Genomic DNA, 20,000 nt, shown 5'->3' on the forward strand with positions numbered 1-20,000 from the left:
TTGGAGGCTAAAGCCGTTCGTGTCTCCGCCGGCTGGATTCCTCCAGGATTCCTCCAGGATTCCTCCAATTAGCTGCCAGGGTTTTATTAGTGGCCAGAACCTCCCAGATCCATGCTTATATATGAGCTGCAGGGGCACATGTTGCAAACGGTCACACAAATGTGGAGCGTGTTCCCTCCACCACCACACAACTCCCAGTCTGAGTCCCCATGGCAGGCCCAGGTCCAGGTCCAGGTCCCAGGGCCCAGGTCCCAGGTCCCAGGTCCCAGGTCCCAGTCTGAGTCACCATCGCAGTACCAGGTCCCAGTTCCTGTCCCAGGTCCCAGGTCCCAGTCTGAGTCTGAGTCAGCATCACAGGCCCAGGTCCCAGATCCCAGGACCCAGGTCCCAGTCTGAGTCACCATGGCAGGCCCAGGTCCCAGGTCCCAGGTCCCAGTCCCAGTCTGAGTCACCATCGCAGTACCAGGTCCCAGGTCCAGTCCCAGTCTGAGTCCTGGTTTTCTTAACAGTGGACCGCTCAGCACCTCCAATCAGACAGCAGTCTGTTGTGGCATCGCTTGGTAGCACTTTGTGGAGCAGCAGGAGGAGAATGAAGAGGAGGGGGAGGAGCAAGAGGAGGAGCAGAGAAGCTCATGCTGAAAGCTCTCCCAGTGGACTCCTGGTCCTCGGTGGAAAGGAGGAGAAGATCCACCTCCACCTCCCAGGAGGACCCCAGCCAGCGAGGAGAGATAAGACAGCTCCTCCTGCTCCTCCTGCTCCTCCTCCTCTTCCACCTCCTCCTGACTGTATCTCCAGCGCTGGCCTCCACCCAGGATGGACCACAGTGGCTTCAGTGTTGGTCTGAACCCACCAAGAAGAGAAGAATCATATTTTACCTGTAACTCAGGATTAAAATGCATCTGCCACCTCCTCCTTCCTGCTCCTCCACGATCCCTCGCTCCCCCGCTCAGCGTGCGCGCCTTGTGTGTGTGTGTGTGTGTGTGTGTGTGTGTGTGTGTGTGTGTGTGTGTGTGTGTGTGTGTGTGTGTGTCGGCGCCCTCAGCATAAAGAGGCCTTTTTATCCGGGAGCCGCCTGCCTGCTGGGGCCCCTGCAGAAGTTTGTGGAGGATAAATAAACCTCTTGAGACGCAGCGAGGATGAAGATGGAGTCTGAGAGAGAGAGAGAGAGAGAGAGAGAGCTCTCCCTCGCTCGCCCTCGCCGCCGCCGTATCTCAAAGAGACACTGTATTTTATTGTAAAGGGCCGTTTGTTAGCACTCGGAGAGCCGCCGGGGCAGGAAGGGCAGGGAGGGCAGGGGGGGCAGGGGGCGCAGGGGGGGCAGGGGGCGCAGGGGCCCCTTGATTTATGGAGTGACTGTCCACCATCCACACACACACACACACACACACACACACACACTCACGCTCACGGAGAGAACATATCACACATTGCTTCCAGCTGGCTGCAGGTTCCGGCCAGTGTGTTTCCAGCCTGCCGTCTCTTTCACACACACACACACACACACACACACACACACACACACACACACACACACACACACGGATGCAGCAGCAGTGGGAGTGTGCTGCCGGATGTTTCCGCTGATCTTCTGCTTCCGACTCCCTTTTTTTTTTCCAAAATCTTTTTTTTTTTTTCCTTGAAAAAAAGATTTCATTTTGAAGAAGAGCTGCATCTTCCTCAGCTGGGTCTTCCTCAGCTGGGTCTTCCTCAGCTGGGTCTTCCTCAGCTGGGTCTTCTTCCAGGCTGGAGAAGGTTCAGGTCTCTGATGACTCGCCTTCATCTTGAAGCTTTCAGAGCCTCAAACTGTTTCCTGAATGTTCTGAGGAGGAAGCAGGTGCTGCTGCTGCTCATGTGTCCTGGTTCTGGTCTAGTCGCCGCTCCACTGGAACCTCAGTCGTCCGTGTGCGCCGACCACAGGTCCAAACCTGTCCACCAGGGCGGCGACTCTGTCCAGGACTTTTACACTTTTCTGCGTGGGGAAATCTGTTTTTTAAAGAACATCAACTCCTTCTGAAATGTTTCTTCACATTAATATACAAACATCATCATCATCATCATCATCATCATCATCATCATTCATTTCAAAGTGTTCTCAAAAGACAAACTCAAGAGAGTTGCCCCCCCCTCCCCCTCCTCCACCTCCTCCCTCGCCCTCTGCTCCTCCTCCCTCTGCTCCCCCTCCTCTTCGTCCTCCACCTCCTCCTCCCTCTGCTCCTCCTCCTCCCTCTCCTCCTCCTCCTCCAACCCTTCCTGTCATGTTTTCAAACTGGCCTCCTGAAGGTCACAGACTCCTCCTCTGACCTCCTGACCTCCTGACCTCCTGCTGTGTGCAGACTCTCTGTCCAATGAGACGGCCTTCCTGGAGGACGTGGTGCTGGGCCTGGGCGACCTGCTGGAGGTGCCGTGTGACCTCGATGACCTCTCGGAGCCCGTGGCCTGGTTCAAGGACGGCGCCGCGCTGACCCCCACCAACCGGACCAGGGTGGGCCAGCGGCTGCTGCGCATCACCAACGTCTCCTACGAGGACTCGGGCGTCTACGTCTGCCGGCTGGCTCGCCACCGTGGCGGCGGCGGCGGCGGCAACGCGCCGGCGCTCAGCAATTACACCGTCCGCGTGACAGGTGAGCCCCCTGCAGGCCGACCACCACATCTGCACCCACAGCAGACGCCACCGTCGCCCTGCTCTCATCGTCTGATCCTCAGTCATCACTTATGATCTGAGAGAAGGAGCGAGGGAGGAGGAGGAGGAGCAGTCAGCAGGGAGGAGGAGTCAGGAAAGAGGAGCAGGGAGGGAGGAGTCAGGAAAGAGGTTGAAGGAGCCAGGAGGGAGGGGTCAGGAAGGAGGAGGAGTCAGGAGGGAGGAGGGAGGCGAAAAAAAAGCTTTAGCATTAGCATTAGCATTTAACTCACCTGCAGCACCTGCAGCGGCCACATGGGGCAGAAGAGCACAGGTCGGCCGTCAGCAGCTTAGCTTACGGTTGTCGGGGGGGTTGTCGTAGCAACAGCTGGCTCTCGTTAGCCCGACCCTGAACCTGAACCTGAACCTGAACCCGACCCTGAACCCGACCCTGAACCCGACCCTGAACCTGAACCCGAAGCAGAAGCTGAACACGGCCGAGGTCGAGTCACGACAATGAGGAGCAGCGAAGTGAAGGGCAGAAAAATAAACACAACACGCGTAGCTGCAGCCGGAGAACAATTAGCCTCTATCTGACATGCTAACCATTAGCGGCGGTGGGGGGGGGGGCTGCTGGGAGTGTGTGTGTGTGAGCGTGTGTGTGAGCGTGTGTGAGCGTGTGTGTGTGTGTGTGTGTGTGTACTTACGGCCGCTCTCATTTGGAACATCTGTTGAAATGTTTGGGTTTGTTCTCCGCGAGTGAACGGCTCGGCAGAGAACTGAAGACTCATTCATGAGTTTCTCAATGAGAGGGAGAGGGAGAGTGTGTACGTATGTCTGTGTGTGCGTGTGTGTGTGTGTGTGGACACACTCCATTTACCGCTGCTGTTTAACGGACGACCTCGACACGCTTCCCACTCAAACTGCTTGTGTGATTCTACGGCCCCCCCCAAAGCGTGAAGGCCTCAGAAGTTCTGCACACAGACGTGATTTCAATTCTATTCTTTTTTTCAATCCCGCTTCTTTTTTTTCCTCCTCTGCTCCTCTGTTTCTGTAAAGACTCGCTTTCGTCGGGCGACGACGAAGACTACGACGAGGATCCGGACGATGGAGGTAATGAAAATGGTGAATCCTCTTCTTCTACTTCCTGTTTGTCTGCCGTTTGTGTTTGTTTGTGTGTGTGTGTGTGTGTGTGTGTGTGTGTGTGTGTGTGTGTGTGTGTGTGTGTGTGTGTGTGTGTGTGTGTGTGTGTGTCATGCTGAAGGTCCAACAACACTGTGGTCCCCACCAAGCTGACACCGTCCCCGGGTTTCAAAGAGACTCAAACTTCAGTTTAGCACTTTTAATTTAGCATTAGCTCCAGTTTTGACAAGCAGAAAACTTTGCCAGGAAATAGCCCAATCCCAACACCCCTGAGTGTGTGTGTGTGTGTGTGTGCGTGTGTGTGTGTGTGTGTTAAAGAGCCTCATGACATCAGAGGCTCCAGTTTCCCGGCTGAGGGTGAGGGGAGGGATTAGTCCAGAAAGGCTGGAGCCCGTATCGCTGCCTAATGTTCGCTAAGCTGCCGCTAATTAGGCTGCGGCGACACCGGCGGCGGGAAGGAGTCATGTGACCGGCGGAGAACGGAAAAGAGTTTTTTGTTTTTTTTCGGTCGCTGATGGATTCAAAGAGGAGGAGTCGTCCGGGGCAAACGGGAGGAAGCCTTATCAGGATGATTAAAGCTACTGTTAGCATCCATGCTAACCCCACTCGCCGGGTGGCTCCTGTTCTTCTTTTTGCTTTTCTTGAATGATTCTGCGAAAAACGCCGTTAGCGTCCATGCTAATGTCGTTAGCCACTCCCTGGTAGCTCGGGGTCTTTGCCGCTTGTCTTTGCTGTGTTCCTTGAGAGCCGCTGGAATCATCACACCTCCGTCCCACCGCCCACTTTAGACACAAGGCGAGCTGATTGGTTCTGGATTCTGGTAAAAAAAAAAAAAAAAGCACCGGCGTGGGAGCTCGGCACCGTGGATGGGCCTGAATCCAGAGTGTGTGTGTGTGTGAGTGTGTGTGTGTGTTTCTGAAGTGTGTGTGAATGCGGAGCTTTCAGGACGACTTCCTGCCGCCCCGCCGCGGCCCTGGCCGCTGACTGGCCGCTGACTGGCCGCTGACTGGCTGCTGATTGGCTGCTGACTGGCGGCCGCAGTGGCGAGCTCTCAGAAGGAGTCTGAAACAAGGATGAAAAGGCCTCCAGGGAGACGGAGCTGCAGCCCTCACACGATGAGCTAAAGTGGCTATTTTTTGCCGTGTGGAAAGTGTGTGTGTGTGTGTGTGAGGAGGAGGAGGGAGGAGTGAAGGGTTGAGGGGGATTGAGAAGGGGAGAGGGGGAGAGGAGGAGGAGGAGGAGGAGGAGGAGGAGGAATGTTAACACAGCCTAATCTGTGCTCCTGAGCTATGCGGCCTCCTTGTTTACCCTGGCAGCAGAGCAGAGGGCCGGCCGGCCGCCGTCCCCCTCCGGCCCTCGGGGGGGCGGTGGGCCGGCCGCCGTCCCCCTCCGGCCCTCGGGGGGGCGGTGGGCCTTCAAAGGGCCACCAGTGTGTAAATGGCTGCCGGTGAAATCAGCCTTGTGTGCTGGCGAGGCGTCGGCCAGGGGCAAATTATGCAATTACACAATTAGGCACTCACACACTGGGGCGTGTGTGTGTGTGTGTGTGTGTGTGTGTGTGTGTGTGTGTGTGTGTGTGTGTGTGTAAGGAAAGAGTGTCACCCTCTGCACAGTTTCAGTGACCTGCCGCAGTTTCTTGGAGGAGGGGGTGGAGGAGGAGCCACAGCGGCCCTCAGGTGGCCCGAGAACCAGAGGTTGTTTGAGGGAGGGGCGGGGTCTCGCTCTCTCTAAGCCCCGCCCTGTTTGGGACCAATCAGCAATCCCGTGTGTGGATTGAGGGGAGGCTCTGCTGTCACGAAGCCCCCGCTAACTGCTCGGTGAAGTCATGTGACTGACCACCAGGAGAAGCTCCTCCCCCCCCCCACCCCCCCCCACCCCCCTCCCCCTCACCCCCGCACTGCATGTTTTCTGCGGCAGCTGCAGGGACGAGTGTGCAGGGTGTGTGAGTGGTGTAACCCAGTGCCGCTGACAGGTGGCGCTGAGGAACGCCGCTCCCTGTGAGCCGTCACCCCCCGCCCCCCTCCCCCAGGGGTAGGGGGGTGGTGGTGGTGGGGGGGGGAGGTCTCCACCCAGGAAATACCAGCCGGGCCAATTAGACACGGGACAGGATTCTTTTGCATCCAGTGGCAGGAGGCTGCAGCTGAAGCGCACACACACACACACACACACACACACACACACACACACACACACACACACACACACACTGGTCAAATGGGGACTGAACACTAGTAAAAAAAAATACTGGGAACCTGCTCCACAACAGCACCCTCACACCTTCTCAGGTGACCACAACCACCCCCCCCCCCCACCACCACCACCCCCCCCCCCCTGCCTTGACTGAGAGGTTAGCGGTTAGCGGCTAGCCTTTTTTTTTTTATGGACGGAGCCGTGGTGACGAGTCGGAGGAGTCCAGACCTATTTAAGGAAGGGGGGGGGGGGAGGACCACACATTGGGAGTGTGTGTGTGTGTGTGTGTGTGTGTGTGAGCAGTTATGATGCCAAGAAAACAATGTGCTCTGACTGTGGAGGGCTGTCCCAGAGTGCTGACACACACACACACACACACACACACACACACACACACACACACACACACGGAGTGAAACTGAACAGACGTTGTTTCCCTTTTAAGGTGGAGGCGTGTGGTGTCTGTGTGTGGCTGCGTGATGATGACACGTTTGCCACTCTGCGTGTGTGTGTGTGTGTGTGTGTGTGTGTGTGTGTGTGTGTGTGTGTGTGTGTGGCTAACGCAGACAGGTGGTTTCATTGATTGACGTCTTACTTGGCCTGTCTCACTGCGACGATCCAGCCCTTGCGTGCCCACACACACACACACACACACACACACAGACACACACACACGCACACACACACTCATTGAGATGTTAATCAGCTCCTCCCGCTTTAAAAAAAACGTGAAAGAGACGTCTGATGAGCGGTCAGCCACCTCCTCGGCTTTTGTCCGCGCGCACACAGACACGCACACAGACACACACACAGACACACACACACAGACACACTCACACGCACACACACACACTGGGGACAATGGCCGTCTCTGACTCTCCACACTGCTCCCTGATTGGCTCTGACGGCTCAGGATGCGGCACTGGGTCGGGACGCGTCCCCTCTTTGTGCGGCTCCGTCACACTTTGTTTCACAGCCGTCCATTCAGCGGGGTCAGAGTGGGAGGGGCCAGGGAGGGAAGGGAGATGGGGGGGGGGGGACTGCAGGTTCACATCTCTGTCTGTAGGTCCTGTGCTGCAGCGGTGAATTCCTCTGGAAACTGCAGCCGAGGGTTTGGGGTTTGAATCCGGGCCCCCCCCCATCAGGTTCTCTAGGTCCCTCCAGGTCCCCTCAGAATCTCATGGTTCTCCAGGCCCCCTCGGGTTCTCCCGGTTCTCCAGGCCCCCTCAGGTTCTCCTGGTTCTCCAGGCCCCCTCAGGTTCTCCTGGTTCTCCAGGTACCAGAGGTGCCCTCAGGTACTCCTGGTTCTTCTGGTTCTCTAGGTCCTCTCTAGGCATCAGCCTGCTGAGGAACCCTGCTGGTGCTGGCTGGGGGTTGGAACCCACAACCTCTCAGTGCAGATCAGACGGTGGCAGGAAGTCACGACTTGGACGTGTCGTCACCATCGTGGACGTGATGATTCTTAACTTCCCCTGCCAGAGCAGAACCTCACTTCCTGTCCTCTCCTGTGTCCTGTTCTCTTCCGGACCCAGAGGCTCCGTCCTGGCTGCGTCCCGAGCGGATGGACAAGAAGCTGCTGGCCGTCCCGGCCGCCAACACCGTCAAGTTCCGCTGCGCCGCCTCGGGGAAGCCGACGCCCACCGTCCACTGGCTGAAGAACGGCAAGGAGTTCAAGGGCGAGCAGAGGATGGGCGGCTTCAAGGTGAGAGGTAGCGGGAAGCAGAGTCCCCAGGGTGCCCTTAAGCAAGGCATCTCGGTTGGGCGGGGGGGGGGGGGGGGGGGTCTATAACTGGAGCGGCGTGAAGTCGAGTGCTGACAACCAGAGGAGGCTCCTCGCCGGTTCCCACGCTAGATAAAGTTCAGGGGAACCTGCAGGGAGGGGGGTGGAGGACAGGGGGAGGAGGAAGCGGGGGTGGTGGCCTCCCCAGGTGGGCGGGGCTCTGGCCCTCTGGCCGACCTGAGCCCCACAGAAATAAACCGTGGGGACCGTCGAGCGGAGCAGCTGCTGCCCTCCGCGTTGTCATCGGATCGAGTCCGACCGCTCTCAAATCCGCTCGGAATCCAAACAGTCCTCCTCGTTCTCACCGAGGTCCTCCGAGGTCCTCAAAGGTTCTCAGGGGTCCACAGAGGTCCACTGTGGTCCACAGGGGTCCAACAAGGTCCTCAAAGGTCCAACAAGGTTCACAGAGGTGCCGCGTACTTTGTTCTTCCTCCTGCTCCCCTGCAGATCTTCCTGCTGCTCTTTGGCTGCTGAGAACCAGGAGAAGATCCAGTCAGGGTCTCCGTTCTGCCGGCATCGTGTTCCTGGCTAGAACGTCTCTGCCACAGTAGCACCAGCAGCAACATGGAGCTAGCTAGCCCATTTTTTTTGAAGAAGCTGATTAAAAACCCTCCAGGTGGAGGAAAGAGAGGTAGCTTCTCCGTGACGCCACTTCCTCTCGGTGCTCTGGAGAGAGTGGGGGGGGGGGGGGGGAGTGAGAGAGAGAGAGAGAGAGAGTGAGAGAGAGAGAGAGAGGAACTCGGGGACCCGGCGGATGAAGAGTTAAACGTAACGAGATCCTGCAGCTATTAACAGTTTACAAAGATCTCCAACATCTGCTCCCAGCAGAGCCGCAGCAGTTGTCTCCACACACACACACACACACACACACACACACACACACACACACACACACACACACACACACACACACCTGTTGCCGGCACTCAGAACACGCCATCACGGCGGTGTTTAACGTGCGCAAAGTTTGGCTGGTGACAACGTTTATACACGACGATCCCAAACTGCTGCTTCTGGTTCAGCTGCCCCCTGGTGGCCGCTGTCAGAGAGGCTGTTTTTTTTCTTTTCTTTGAGTTCCTGATGGTCATGTGACCGACGGAGCAGCGTGCCAGGATCCGTTTGGTGGCAGGTTGACTGACAGACGAGCGGAGAGAATTTGGAAAATCTCCCCCGAGCCAAAGCCTCAGTGTGTGTGTGTGTGTGTGTGTGTGTGTGTGTGTGTGTGTGTGTGTGTGTGTGTGTCTGGATTGAAATGTCATCCCCCCCTCCCCTTCTCTCCAAACCCCCCTTCACGGCCTCGTGACAGCCGCGATGAAGATCAGTGAACCAGCAGGGTTAACCTCTGCTAACTGCTAAAGCTAACTGCTAAAGCTAGCCTGTCGATGTGGACTCAACACATGACGGAATGTAAACCAGGAAGTTGATGGAAGTCGATACAGCAGGTGTTCCCAGACTGTGATAGGCCCCTCTTCTCCACTTCCTGTCTCCCTGTGTTAACTTCCTGTCTCCGTGGCTGCGTCTCAGTTCAGGGTCCGCATCGTTCGTCGGCCGGGTCCTGCTCCGTGGGCCGGTTCCTTAGAAGGACCCGGCCGACGAAAGACCCGCCTCCCCGGTGACCACATGGGACGGTCAAGCCTTCGGCGTATTTCCTGGTTGCGTCACCGCCGTTCCCTCCTGCTGGCCAACCCCGGAAGTGACGTTTTCATAGCATCGAGCTAACTCAGTCTTAACGGTCACATATTTGAACTAAATTTTGGGGGTTTGGTTTAACATACATATGTTATGTATATATGTATATGTTGTGTCTTTGCCAGTAGATGGCGCCATTTCAGCTGACTTCCCAGGATCCCAGGATGCATTGCAGCAGCACGCAAAGCATCCTGGGATGCGGGAGGCTGCGAAGGACAGTAGCGATGCATCCTCCGAATCGGCTAAAAAGAGGACGCGTTTGAAGGGCGGATTTGGAGCGTCCTTCCAATTTTAGTGAATTGGGAGGAGCCTTCACGCAGTGCTATGACGCTACTGGCCTTCAAATGCATCCTTCAAATGCATCCTTCAAATGCATGCTTCGAAGGATGCAGACCCTGAATTGAGACACAGCCACTGTCTCAACCTCCTGTCTCCACTTCCTGTCTCTCCATCTCCACTTCCTGTCTCCCGGCCTCCACTTCCTGTCTCCCTGCCTCCACTTCCTGTCTCTCCATTTCCACTTTCTTGCCAGTGAATGACGCAGAGCGACTCACTGAGTCAGGACTCAAGAGCCGAAACTTTGACAAAGACGTAAAAGGAAAGTGTCAGATGTAGGCGTCGCCCGGGCCGACAGACCCCCCCCCCTGCCTCCACCACCCTCCCACACGGGGGGCGGGGTCAGACGCTCGCTCGAGGGGTCGCGGCTCGGCTCTGACTCCTGTCAGGCACCACAATGACTCAATTCCAGAGGCGAAGGGCTCAGTGGCTCCTTCCGCCCGCCACGCCACACTTTGACAGCCGAGGTTAAACCCCACCCACCCACCCGCCCGCCCGCCAGCCAGCGTGCTGCATGCCCCCCCTGCCTCCACCTCCCACCCCAATTGAAAAGAACTCAATACGATAAAGCCCGACGTTTGGAGCGTCTCCACGGACGCTTTGTGTGTGCGGCCTATATCAGACATGGGCAAACTACGGCCCGGGGGCCCATATGCAGTCAGTTAAGCTTTCTGATCGGCCCGCCGAGACTTGGAAGAAGTGATATGAACACTCAGTAGGCCATCAAATGGCTGCGTTTCATCCATTTCTCACCGCTCTAAGAGTAATTTCAATAAAGAGCGCCAAAGATTTTCAACTTGTTGGAACTTTGCTTTGCTTCATTTTAAAGCAGGGGTGTCAAACATAGGGCTCGCGGGCCGGATCAGGCCCACGGGCCCTATGTTTGACACCCCTGCTCAACGTGTTTTCTACACATCCCGTGCTGTATTCTTCTCTTCCTATGTGGTGGATCTCACTCCGTTCCATCCCTCTGTCAAACCTCTGAACCCACCGTGGCCCGTGGAGGTCAAAGGTCAGCTCTCTATTGAGTTGTCATCCTCCAGCCCTGAAAGTAGCAGCCTGTGGACAGAGCTCTGTGATTGGCCGAACACAAGGCGGGACTGTGAGTCCCGGCAGGGATTTTTTTTTTTGCGTTACCTTCTAACGACCCTGGAGCTGCGCAAATATTGGGACACAACCTGTTTTTTGTCCGTCTGGGCAGTTTGTTTTTTTTATTTTTTCCCCTCGGTGCCAAACCCGGTAAACCGGTCGCCAGTCGGTCCGCTGCCCGGCCAATTAGAGTGCAGCAGCCCCCCCACCCCCACCCCCGGTCATAAATCCTGCTAAACCAGGCTCAAACTTCCGGCCTTCTCGACAAAACGTCCCTTCATGAGAAGCAGTTTGGTGGTGGCCGCGACTGGGAGGAGACCAGTAGCGGGGAAGTCCCGCCCCCTCCCAGACTGGAGAAGAGGTCAGGGGGCGGTCGGGGTGGGGGAAGGGGGCGGAGCCTCTGCCGCTGGGCTCCCAAGGCCTCCTGACTGACACGAAGTCTCTAAAGCCCGGAGTGAGTCGGAGTTAAGCCCCTTAATAAATTAATTCTGTGTGGAATCTGCTGTGATTGGCCCGGGACCGGATTATCACATTCGAGCGGCGGGGTGGTGGTGGTGGATTGGGGGGGGGGGGCAGAGTGAGAGTGAGTCGAGCGGAGGGGGGGGGGGCTCTGACTGAAGAAACTGGACTCATCTTGAGTTTTTTCACAGCTCGAACGTCAAACAGGAAGTCAGTTTTCAGAAGGGGGGGGGGGGTTGGTGGGCTGGCAGGCGGACGAACTAACGGGCGAGAGACTGAGAGAGAGAGTGAGAGAGAGAGAGAGAGAGAGTGAGAGAGCGAGCGAGCGTGGCGGCGCCTCTCGGGTTTCCTCGCTGCTGACGTGCGTCTGTCTGAAGTTCTCGCTGATTGTTTTCCTTCTGCTCGCTGCTTGACGTTGGTGGTCTCGGCCGCTGGCGAGCGCCATCGATCCCCCCCACACACACACACACACACACACAACCACCACGCACACACACACACGCACGCACGCACGCACCCGACCGCACCAGAGGGCAGTCGGGTGCGGTGTCTGCTGCAGTGGTGAAGGGGAGGGAAGGAGGGATGTGGGAGGGCGGAGGGGGGGGGGGGAGGGGGGAGGGGCCATCCAAATTAAAAACCATTTTGCCGACCACCGGGTTTCCACACGACTGGCAGGAGCCAGCAGAGAAACACTGACGCTGGAGGAGTTTTCCACCTGCAGCTCCAGGAGGGCGGGGAGGGGCCGGGGGGGGGGGGGGGGGGGAGGAGTCAGGTAGGAGGAGGGCGGGACACCTGGCGACACAGTTTGAGGTCAAAGGTCAGGACCATTTCAGCCTGCCAGGTGATGTGACATCCTGAAAACCCTCCTTGTCAACGTCATCCTGCACTTCCTGCTGCACTTCCTGCTGCACTTCCTGCTCCACTTCCTGCTCCACTTCCTGCTGCACTTCCCGCTGTACTTCCTGTTGTAGTTCCTGCTCCACTTCCTGCTCCACTTCCTGCTGTACTTCCTGTTTTGCTTCCTGTTGTTCTTCATGCGTTGCTTCCTGCTGCACCCCTCGCCGTGCTCCCTGCTGTGCTGACCTGCCCTGACCTTCTGACCCCCCCTCCCCCCCCGCAGGTGAGGCAGCAGCAGGGCAGCCTGGTGATGGAGAGCGCTGTGCCGTCCGACCGGGGCAACTACACCTGCGTGGTGCAGAACAAGTTTGGCTCCATCTCACACACCTACCAGCTTGACGTCCTGGGTGAGGCTCCCTGCCCCCCCCCCCACCCCCCCCACTCACCAACCAACCAACCAAACCAAACCAAACCGACCAACCCACTCTGTGCCCCCCCCCCCCCCCCCCCTCCGCAGAGCGCTCCCCCCACAGGCCCATCCTGCAAGCCGGCCTGCCGGCCAATCAGACGGTGCCAGTGGGCAACAACGTGGAGTTCCACTGCAAGGTGTACAGCGACGCCCAGCCGCACATCCAGTGGCTCAGACACATCGAGGTCAACGGCAGCCGCTACGGCCCCGACGGCGCCCCCTACGTCAACGTGCTGAAGGTGGGTGTGGCCTCGTTAACCCCTCGTTAAACCTCCTGTTAACAAGCGCGCTCTTTTTTTTTTTTTTACGAGCTCCTTCATTAACGAGGGAGTGGGGGGGGGGGGGCAGGGGAGGGGGGGTGTCGTCCAATCGGTGTCCGGCCTGATGGCGGCCCAGCGAGGATCAGTCACTCCAGCGAAAAAGATGGTAAATCAATGAGAGTGGCGCTTTTATTGTGGCGAGTGTCGTTTCATGTCTGAGTAGCTGAGGCACGAAGAAAGCAAGACGAGGGGGTTGAGGATGAAGTGATGGCGGAGGAGTAAGAGGGAGGAGGAGGAGGAGTAAGGGGGGGGGGGCGGTTGAGACTCCCACGGAGGAGAAAATGAAGAGGCTCTGCTGCTCTGAGAGAGCAGCCAATAAAAAAAAAAACAAGCAAACATCTGGTTTGGACTAAAGCTGGCTGGCTGGCGCGGTGGAGTGGAGGGAGGGGGGCGGAGGGGAGGGGGGGGGGGCAAACCGCTGCCGCCGCCGCCGCCGCCATCAGATGTGCTGCGTCGCCAGGATTCAGTAGGAGGAGAGGGGAGGGGAGGGGGAGGAGAACGAGGAGGAGGCTCCCAGAAAAGCCTCGGAAAATGTGAGTGGAAGACCAGGAGGAAGGGCAGAGTCAGCAGCGGGGGGGGGCAGGGGGGCGGGGAGGGGTGGATGAAAGGGTGAGGGCAGTTGGGGGGGGATTTTTATAAATCTGTGATATTTATTTATTCATGGAAGCGTCAAAAACATCTAGTAGTTATTTGGAAACTGTGACTACGACGCTTTAGCCTAGCTTAGCCTAGCTTAGCTTGGCTAAGCTAGGCTAAGCTCTGTTCAGCTTAGAGTTCGGAGCAGGAAGTGGCTGGCTGTGGAAGAACCTCCTGATCCTGATCCTGATCCGAGCGTCTGCTGTCCCAGGAAGGAATGCTGTCGGAGTGTGTGTGTGTGTGTGTGTGTGTGTGTGTGTGTGTGTGTGTGTGTGTGTGTGTACGTGCGTCTGCAGGAACTGTCAGACTGTGTCACGATCAGAACCAGAATGATGATCAAACATAATTATTGATAGTTAATCGCTGATCTGAGAACAGTTATTTATTTATTTATTTATTTAAAACAAAGAAAACGGAGGGAAAAAAGAGAGAACAAAAAAGAAAGAAAACAGGGGAGAAAGGAAAAGAGGGAAAAGGTCGATGCATTTTTAATAATTAAACAGGAATCACGATGACGTCAACAGTCAGTCCACAGCAGAGCGAGGTGTTTTTCTCCTGGCCGAGTCGTCAGAGGGCGGCTGCAGTTCCTCCCCGCCGCCAGCAGGGGTGGGGTGGGGGGGGTGCCACCACGCTGACCCGCTGTCTCCTGCCCGCAGAGCGTCGTGAGCAGGCACACCGAGTCGCACACCCGCCTGCGGCTGTCCAACGTGACAGAGGGCGACGGCGGCCGCTACTGGTGCCGCGCCTCAAACTTTGTAGGCCGCTCGGAAAACTCCTTCTGGCTGCAGGTGCAGCGCCCAGGTAACCAGGAGATGGCCACGCCTCCTCCTGCTCCTCCTCCTCCTCCTCCTGCTGCCTGCTGGTGGTGCTGTTGGTGGCGGGCTCTGTTGGCTCTATCATGGGACACACACACACACACACGCACACACAGAGTGTTAGCCTTGCCGCTAGCCACTCCCATAGCCTTACGTAGCACTAAAGCTAAGCTAACAGAGGGTGGAGTCTGTCTGAAGACCTGACCCTGTGACGGCCTCCCAGCAGTCGGACCAGAGGACCGGGAGTCCCAGTGGAAGTGTGGGGACTTCCTGTCTGTGTCTCTGACTGGGTGTCTCTCTGCCGGTGACAGTGCTGCTGTCTGTCTGTCTGTCTGTCTGTCTGTCTGTCTGTCTGTGTCCTGTCTGTGTCTCTGGCTGGGTGTCAGGGTGACGGTGCTGCTCAGGTGTTTTCCAGGTGTCTCAGGTGGTGACCGTGCTCCTGTCTCTCCTCCTCCCCCTCCTCCTCCTCCTCCTCTTCCTCCCCCTCCCCCTCCCCCTCTTCTTCCCCCTCCCCAACCCCCTCCTCCCCCCTCCCGACCTCCTTACTCCTCCTAATCCTCCCCACATCCTCCCTTCTCCTCCTAACCCCCTCCTCCCTCCCTCCTTCTTCCTCCACCTCCTCTCCCTCTTTCTCCTCCTTCTTCCTCCTCACCTCCTTCCCCAACCCCTCCCCCTCCCCCTCTCCCCCACCTCCTCCTCCACCTCCTCCTGCAGACGGCTGGTATTAACACCACTGACAAGGAGCTGGAGGTTCTCCTGCTGACCAACGTGTCCCTGGAGGACTCAGGCCAGTACACCTGCTTGGCGGGGAACTCTATCGGCTTTGCCTATCACTCTGCCTGGCTGACGGTGGTTCCAGGTACACTTCTTCTTCTCTTCCTCCTCTCCTCTTCCTCTTCCTCTCCTCCTCCTCCTCCGCCTCCTCCTCCTCTTCTGTGTGAGTCGGAACAATGCAGCCTGGATCTCTCTGTGCCCCCCCCCCTCCCCCCAGCAGCCAGCCCCGGCAGGGAGGACTACTATGCCGACGTGCTGATCTACGTGACGGGCTGCGTGCTCTTCATCCTGGCCGTGGTCATCGTGGTGCTGTGCCGCATGAGGCTGAGCGCCCAGAAGGCCCTGGCGGCGCCGCCCGTCCACAAGCTCTCCAAGTTCCCCCTCAAGAGACAGGTAACAGAAAGTAGATACAAGATTCGCAGCAACCCCTTACTCTGACCCCTCCCCCCGCCCGCCGTCACGCCTGTTTAAAGGGCTGTTTCGCTGTGAAATGCCTTTCAGGGAGGGGGGGGGGAGGAGGGGAGGGGGTGGGGGATCGTCCAGGAGATTCCTGGAATTCCTGGAGCTCCCTCTCCATTCCTCCCCCTGCTGGACAGTGTTCAGCACGGTGGCGGATAGCTGGACGTAGCTCCGCCCCCTCCCTGCTTTCATTGGGCGGCGGGCGGCCATGTGTTCACATTTATCTCGGAGTGGCGGTCCGATATTTTCTGGCCTCTTGCGACTGTCAGACTGTTGCACTTGGATTTCAGCCTGGGAGTGACACACACACACACACACACACACACACACACACACACACACACACACACACACACACACCAGCTGCTGCTGCTGCTGCTGCTGCTGCTGCTGCTGCTGCTGCTGTCTCCTCGTCCTCCAGGGATCAGAGAGCAGCTGCTGGCTGGAAGCAGCCCGGTTAGCCTAGCATTAACCTTAGCGTCAAACCAGGTTATCTGATCAGCTGACTCGCTCCTGATCTCAGCACGTCTCAGCCGTTTAGCATTTCGAGGCTCCTCGACCATACACCCCGGATGCTAAGCTAAGCTAAGCTAGGCTAAGCTATTGCTAAGCTAAGCTCCCACGGAGCCATTAGGACACTTCAGCATCAGAGCTACTCGTCCTCCTCTTCCTCTTCGTCGAGTGATGCCCAATCGAAATATGCCTCTGCAGCTCGCAGCGTGTTAGCCAGCTATCGGGCGCTATCGTTAGCATGCAGGCTAGTGGCCTTCTGGTCGGCTATCCGGAGGGACGGTTTGATGGGGTTTTTTTCTTCTTCATCCCCTTTGCATCAGGATGAGTCATAGTCGGGCAGAAGAAATGAGAGGCTTTTTCTTCTTCTTCTTCTCCTTCCAGGAGGCGGGGCTTGGCGGTCCGGCGCTCTGCGTCTCTGCTCGCTGGCTCTGTCTCTCGCTCTCTGTTATTACTCGTGCGTCTTGTAATCTGCTGGAGAAATTACAGGCAGCGCCGGCCGTTATTCATTCTTTCATTTACTTATCTATGTATTTTTTGGGTTCTGAGGTTTCTGGCGGGACCGGCGAGCAGCAAGACTCTCTGGGTTCATCTCCGAGCCGCCGCCGCCGCCACCGCCGCTAATTGAAGGTTGTCCTGCTCAGAACGAAGCAGGATGGGCTATTTTTAGAGAAGCTGCCAGACTTCTGCTGAGATGTTCTGCTGAGATGTTCTGCTGAGATGTTCTGCTGAGATGTTCTGCTGAGATGTTCTGCTGAGATGTTCTGTTCAGACGGTCTCCGCTGAGGAGGCTCTGCAGCTGCTCCTGTGATTGGTTCTCCCGGAGATGCTCATATAAGGCGGTGGCAGCCGATAGGCCTTATTACTACTATTGTTATTATCATTATTATTAATATTATTATTATTATTATTATTACATTTTTCTGTAATCTCTGGCTGGTTTGGCCCAAGCTAATCTCCTCCAGCTTCTCTCCTTCTTCCTCATAACTCTGCCTAAAGCTCCTCTAAACCTCTGGCATGTCATCCACATATTGCTGCTCAGCCTTGCTTCTCCTTCTTCTCCTTCTTCTCCTTCTTCTCCTTCTTCTTCTTCTTCCTCCTCTTTTTCTTTTTCACGCACTGCTGAGTTTTTCCTTAATCTGTGCTGTCCTCTCCAACCGTCCCTGGTAATTTGATGGTTGTGTCCCAAATGACCCACTGGCTCCCTCTACTGGCAGTTCTGTGTAGCTTAACTACATAGCGCTAATCATTAGCCAAAATTTAAAACAAAACAAACAAATTGAGACATTCTGGCCGCCATTCGTGACATCATCACCGTCTCATTATTGAAACATCCAATGGGCAGGCGGTCATAAATACATTAATAATCCATTATATACATTCATTTACACATCTATAAACACATTGTTTGACCAGGTCATACTGAGCAGCTTCCCGGGTTAGTGACTCAATACTTGTGGTGATGCATTGTGGGATACATTGCGGATAGACTGAGTGGTGAGTAGCGACGTTCACTCAGGATTCAGACGCCGCTGCGACCTGGCGTAGCCCCTGTGCAGTGACAGTAGGGGGCGATGGAGGACACCGCCGTGGTGTTTGTCTCCAAACCCTGCCCACCTGCCATCCAGTGAGTGGCCCCTCCCACCCGGAGGCGGTGCCGCCGAGTGACGGATGGATGGAGGTGTGTCTTTGAAGGAGAGAGAGAAGAAGAAGGAGAAATACTGGGCGGCGGCCCAGAAGTGGAGAGATGATTGGAGGACAGTAGAGCTTCTTCTTCTTCTTCTTCTTCTTCTTCTTCTTCTGTGGTTGTCAGCAACAGAATTCTATAAGTTGGATTGTCCTGCGCGAGGTCAAAGGTCAAAGCACCCTCCTCCCCCCCCGATGTCGTCGTCCTGCAGTAAGGGCTGTGACGGTGACGGTAGTACCTCTTGCTCCCAGCAGGTGTCCTTGGACTCCAACTCCTCCATGAACTCCAACACGCCACTGGTGCGGATCGCCCGCCTCTCCTCCAGCGACAGCCCAGCGCTGGCCAACGTGTCGGAGCTGGAGCTGCCCTCTGACCCCAAGTGGGAGTTTCCTCGAACCAGGTCAGTGTGTGTGTGTGTGTGTGTGTGTGTGTGTGTGTGTGTGCGTGCGTGTGTGTGTGTGTGTCATGGCGGGCAGAACCTAACTGAGTGGACTTGTGCTCTGCAGGCTGACGCTGGGCAAGCCGCTGGGCGAGGGCTGCTTTGGCCAGGTGGTGATGGCCGAAGCGGTGGGCGTGGCCGAGGCGGTGGGCGTGGCGAAGGACAAGTCCAACCGGCCATTGACGGTCGCCGTCAAGATGCTGAAAGGTGAGAGTTAGTGAGGGGGAATTCTCCCAAGGGATCAATAAAGTTGAACTGAACTGAATTGAATTGAATTGAATTGAATTGAATTGAATTGAATTGAATTGAACTTTATTAAATTGAATTGAATTGAATTGAACTGAATTGAATTGAATTTTATTGAATTGAATTGAATTTTATTAAATTTGATTTAATTTTATTTTATTTTATTGAATTTAATTTTATTGAATTGAACTGAATTGAACTGAACTGAATTGAATTGAATTGAATTTTATTGAACGTGTTAAAAACAATCAATGCAATATGAAGGTATTTGTTGTACAGCATTGAGCTTTGCTGTGTTCCACGTTCAGGTTCTAAGTAGAACTTGTTCTGGTCCGTATAAAAAGGTTCTGTCTGGAGTCAATGTTGGCCCGGGACTTTGACCAAGCTTTACATCTTGGCCCCACTTCCTGTTTGAGTTTGACCCCCCTGGTGTATATTAAAGCGTATATGTGTGTATATGAAAGAGTGGCGGGGGCGGGGGCAAGGGAGGGGAGTGGGCGTGGCCTGAGGTCTGTCTCACCTGCTGCTGCTGCTCCCTCCCCACCCAGACGACGCCACGGACAAGGACCTGTCGGACCTGGTGTCGGAGATGGAGATGATGAAGATGATCGGCAAGCACAAGAACATCATCAACCTGCTGGGGGCGTGCACGCAGGACGGTGAGTGGGCGGGGCCACTCAACGCAGGGGTCAGGGGTCAGGGGGTCAGGGTGGGGTCCTAAACACTGCTGCTGCTCCAGGTCCTCTGTACGTGCTGGTGGAGTTTGCCTCCAAGGGGAACCTGAGGGAGTACCTGCGGGCGCGGCGCCCACCTGGGATGGACTACACCTTCGACACCTGCAAGATCCCCGACGAGCAGCTCACCTTCAAGGACCTGGTGTCCTGCGCCTACCAGGTGGCCCGAGGGATGGAGTACCTGGCCTCGCAGAAGGTACCGCCGCCGCCTCCTCCTCCTCCTCCTCCCCCTCCTCCTCCTTCCCCTACCCCTCCCCACAGCCGCCCCTCCTCCAGGCCCTGGAGGTCCTGGCAGCTGGAGGTCTCAGGTGGAGGTGGAGGTTCTGCAGGTCCAGCAGGTTCTGACCTTCTCCTCTCTTCCTCTTCCTCCTCCTCCTCCTCCTCCTCCTCCTCCTCCTCCTCCTCCTCCTCTTCCTCCTCCTCCTCCTCCTCCTCCTCAGTGCATCCACCGGGACCTGGCAGCTCGGAATGTCCTGGTGACGGAGGACAACGTGATGAAGATCGCTGACTTCGGCCTGGCCAGGGATGTGCACAACATCGACTACTACAAGAAGACCACCAACGTGAGTGTCGGCTGCTGCTGCTGGGGGGGGGGGGGGTCTCCCAGTGTCCCAGTGTCCCAGTGCTCTGACCTGCTGCTGCTGCTGCTGCTGTGCTTGCAGGGTCGGCTGCCGGTCAAGTGGATGGCTCCAGAGGCTCTGTTCGACCGCGTCTACACCCACCAGAGCGACGTGTGAGTTTCGCCGCCGCCACCGCACAGGAATCCCCTCG

At 56.6% G+C, this 20,000-nt stretch overlaps 1 protein-coding gene across 7 annotated transcripts in view; it reads left to right on the plus strand.

The window, feature by feature from the left end:
• The window catches only part of fgfr3 (fibroblast growth factor receptor 3), a 30,887-nt gene that overhangs the window by 8,990 nt on the left and 1,897 nt on the right, over window positions 1-20,000 (plus strand). The window contains exons 3-15 of one of the 7 annotated variants that reach the window (XM_076017264.1): window positions 2,334-2,621; window positions 3,677-3,742; window positions 7,483-7,652; window positions 12,424-12,547; window positions 12,658-12,848; window positions 14,222-14,366; window positions 15,372-15,547; window positions 18,062-18,210; window positions 18,317-18,456; window positions 19,044-19,154; window positions 19,235-19,425; window positions 19,670-19,792; window positions 19,892-19,962. In XM_076017264.1, the coding sequence (XP_075873379.1) occupies window positions 2,334-2,621; window positions 3,677-3,742; window positions 7,483-7,652; window positions 12,424-12,547; window positions 12,658-12,848; window positions 14,222-14,366; window positions 15,372-15,547; window positions 18,062-18,210; window positions 18,317-18,456; window positions 19,044-19,154; window positions 19,235-19,425; window positions 19,670-19,792; window positions 19,892-19,962 (1,945 nt within the window). Of the gene's footprint in view, window positions 1-2,333; window positions 2,622-3,676; window positions 3,743-7,482; window positions 7,653-12,423; window positions 12,548-12,657; window positions 12,849-14,221; window positions 14,367-15,094; window positions 15,240-15,371; window positions 15,548-18,061; window positions 18,211-18,316; window positions 18,457-19,043; window positions 19,155-19,234; window positions 19,426-19,669; window positions 19,793-19,891; window positions 19,963-20,000 lie in introns of all 7 variants that reach the window. The other 6 variants (XM_076017267.1, XM_076017263.1, XM_076017265.1 and 3 more) reach the window with 6 other exon arrangements.

Source organism: Nelusetta ayraudi, unplaced genomic scaffold, assembly GCF_046127955.1.
Source record: "Nelusetta ayraudi isolate G7.1 ecotype Tasmania unplaced genomic scaffold, CSIRO-AGI_Nayr_v1 ptg000302l, whole genome shotgun sequence".
NCBI lineage: Eukaryota > Metazoa > Chordata > Actinopteri > Tetraodontiformes > Monacanthidae > Nelusetta > Nelusetta ayraudi.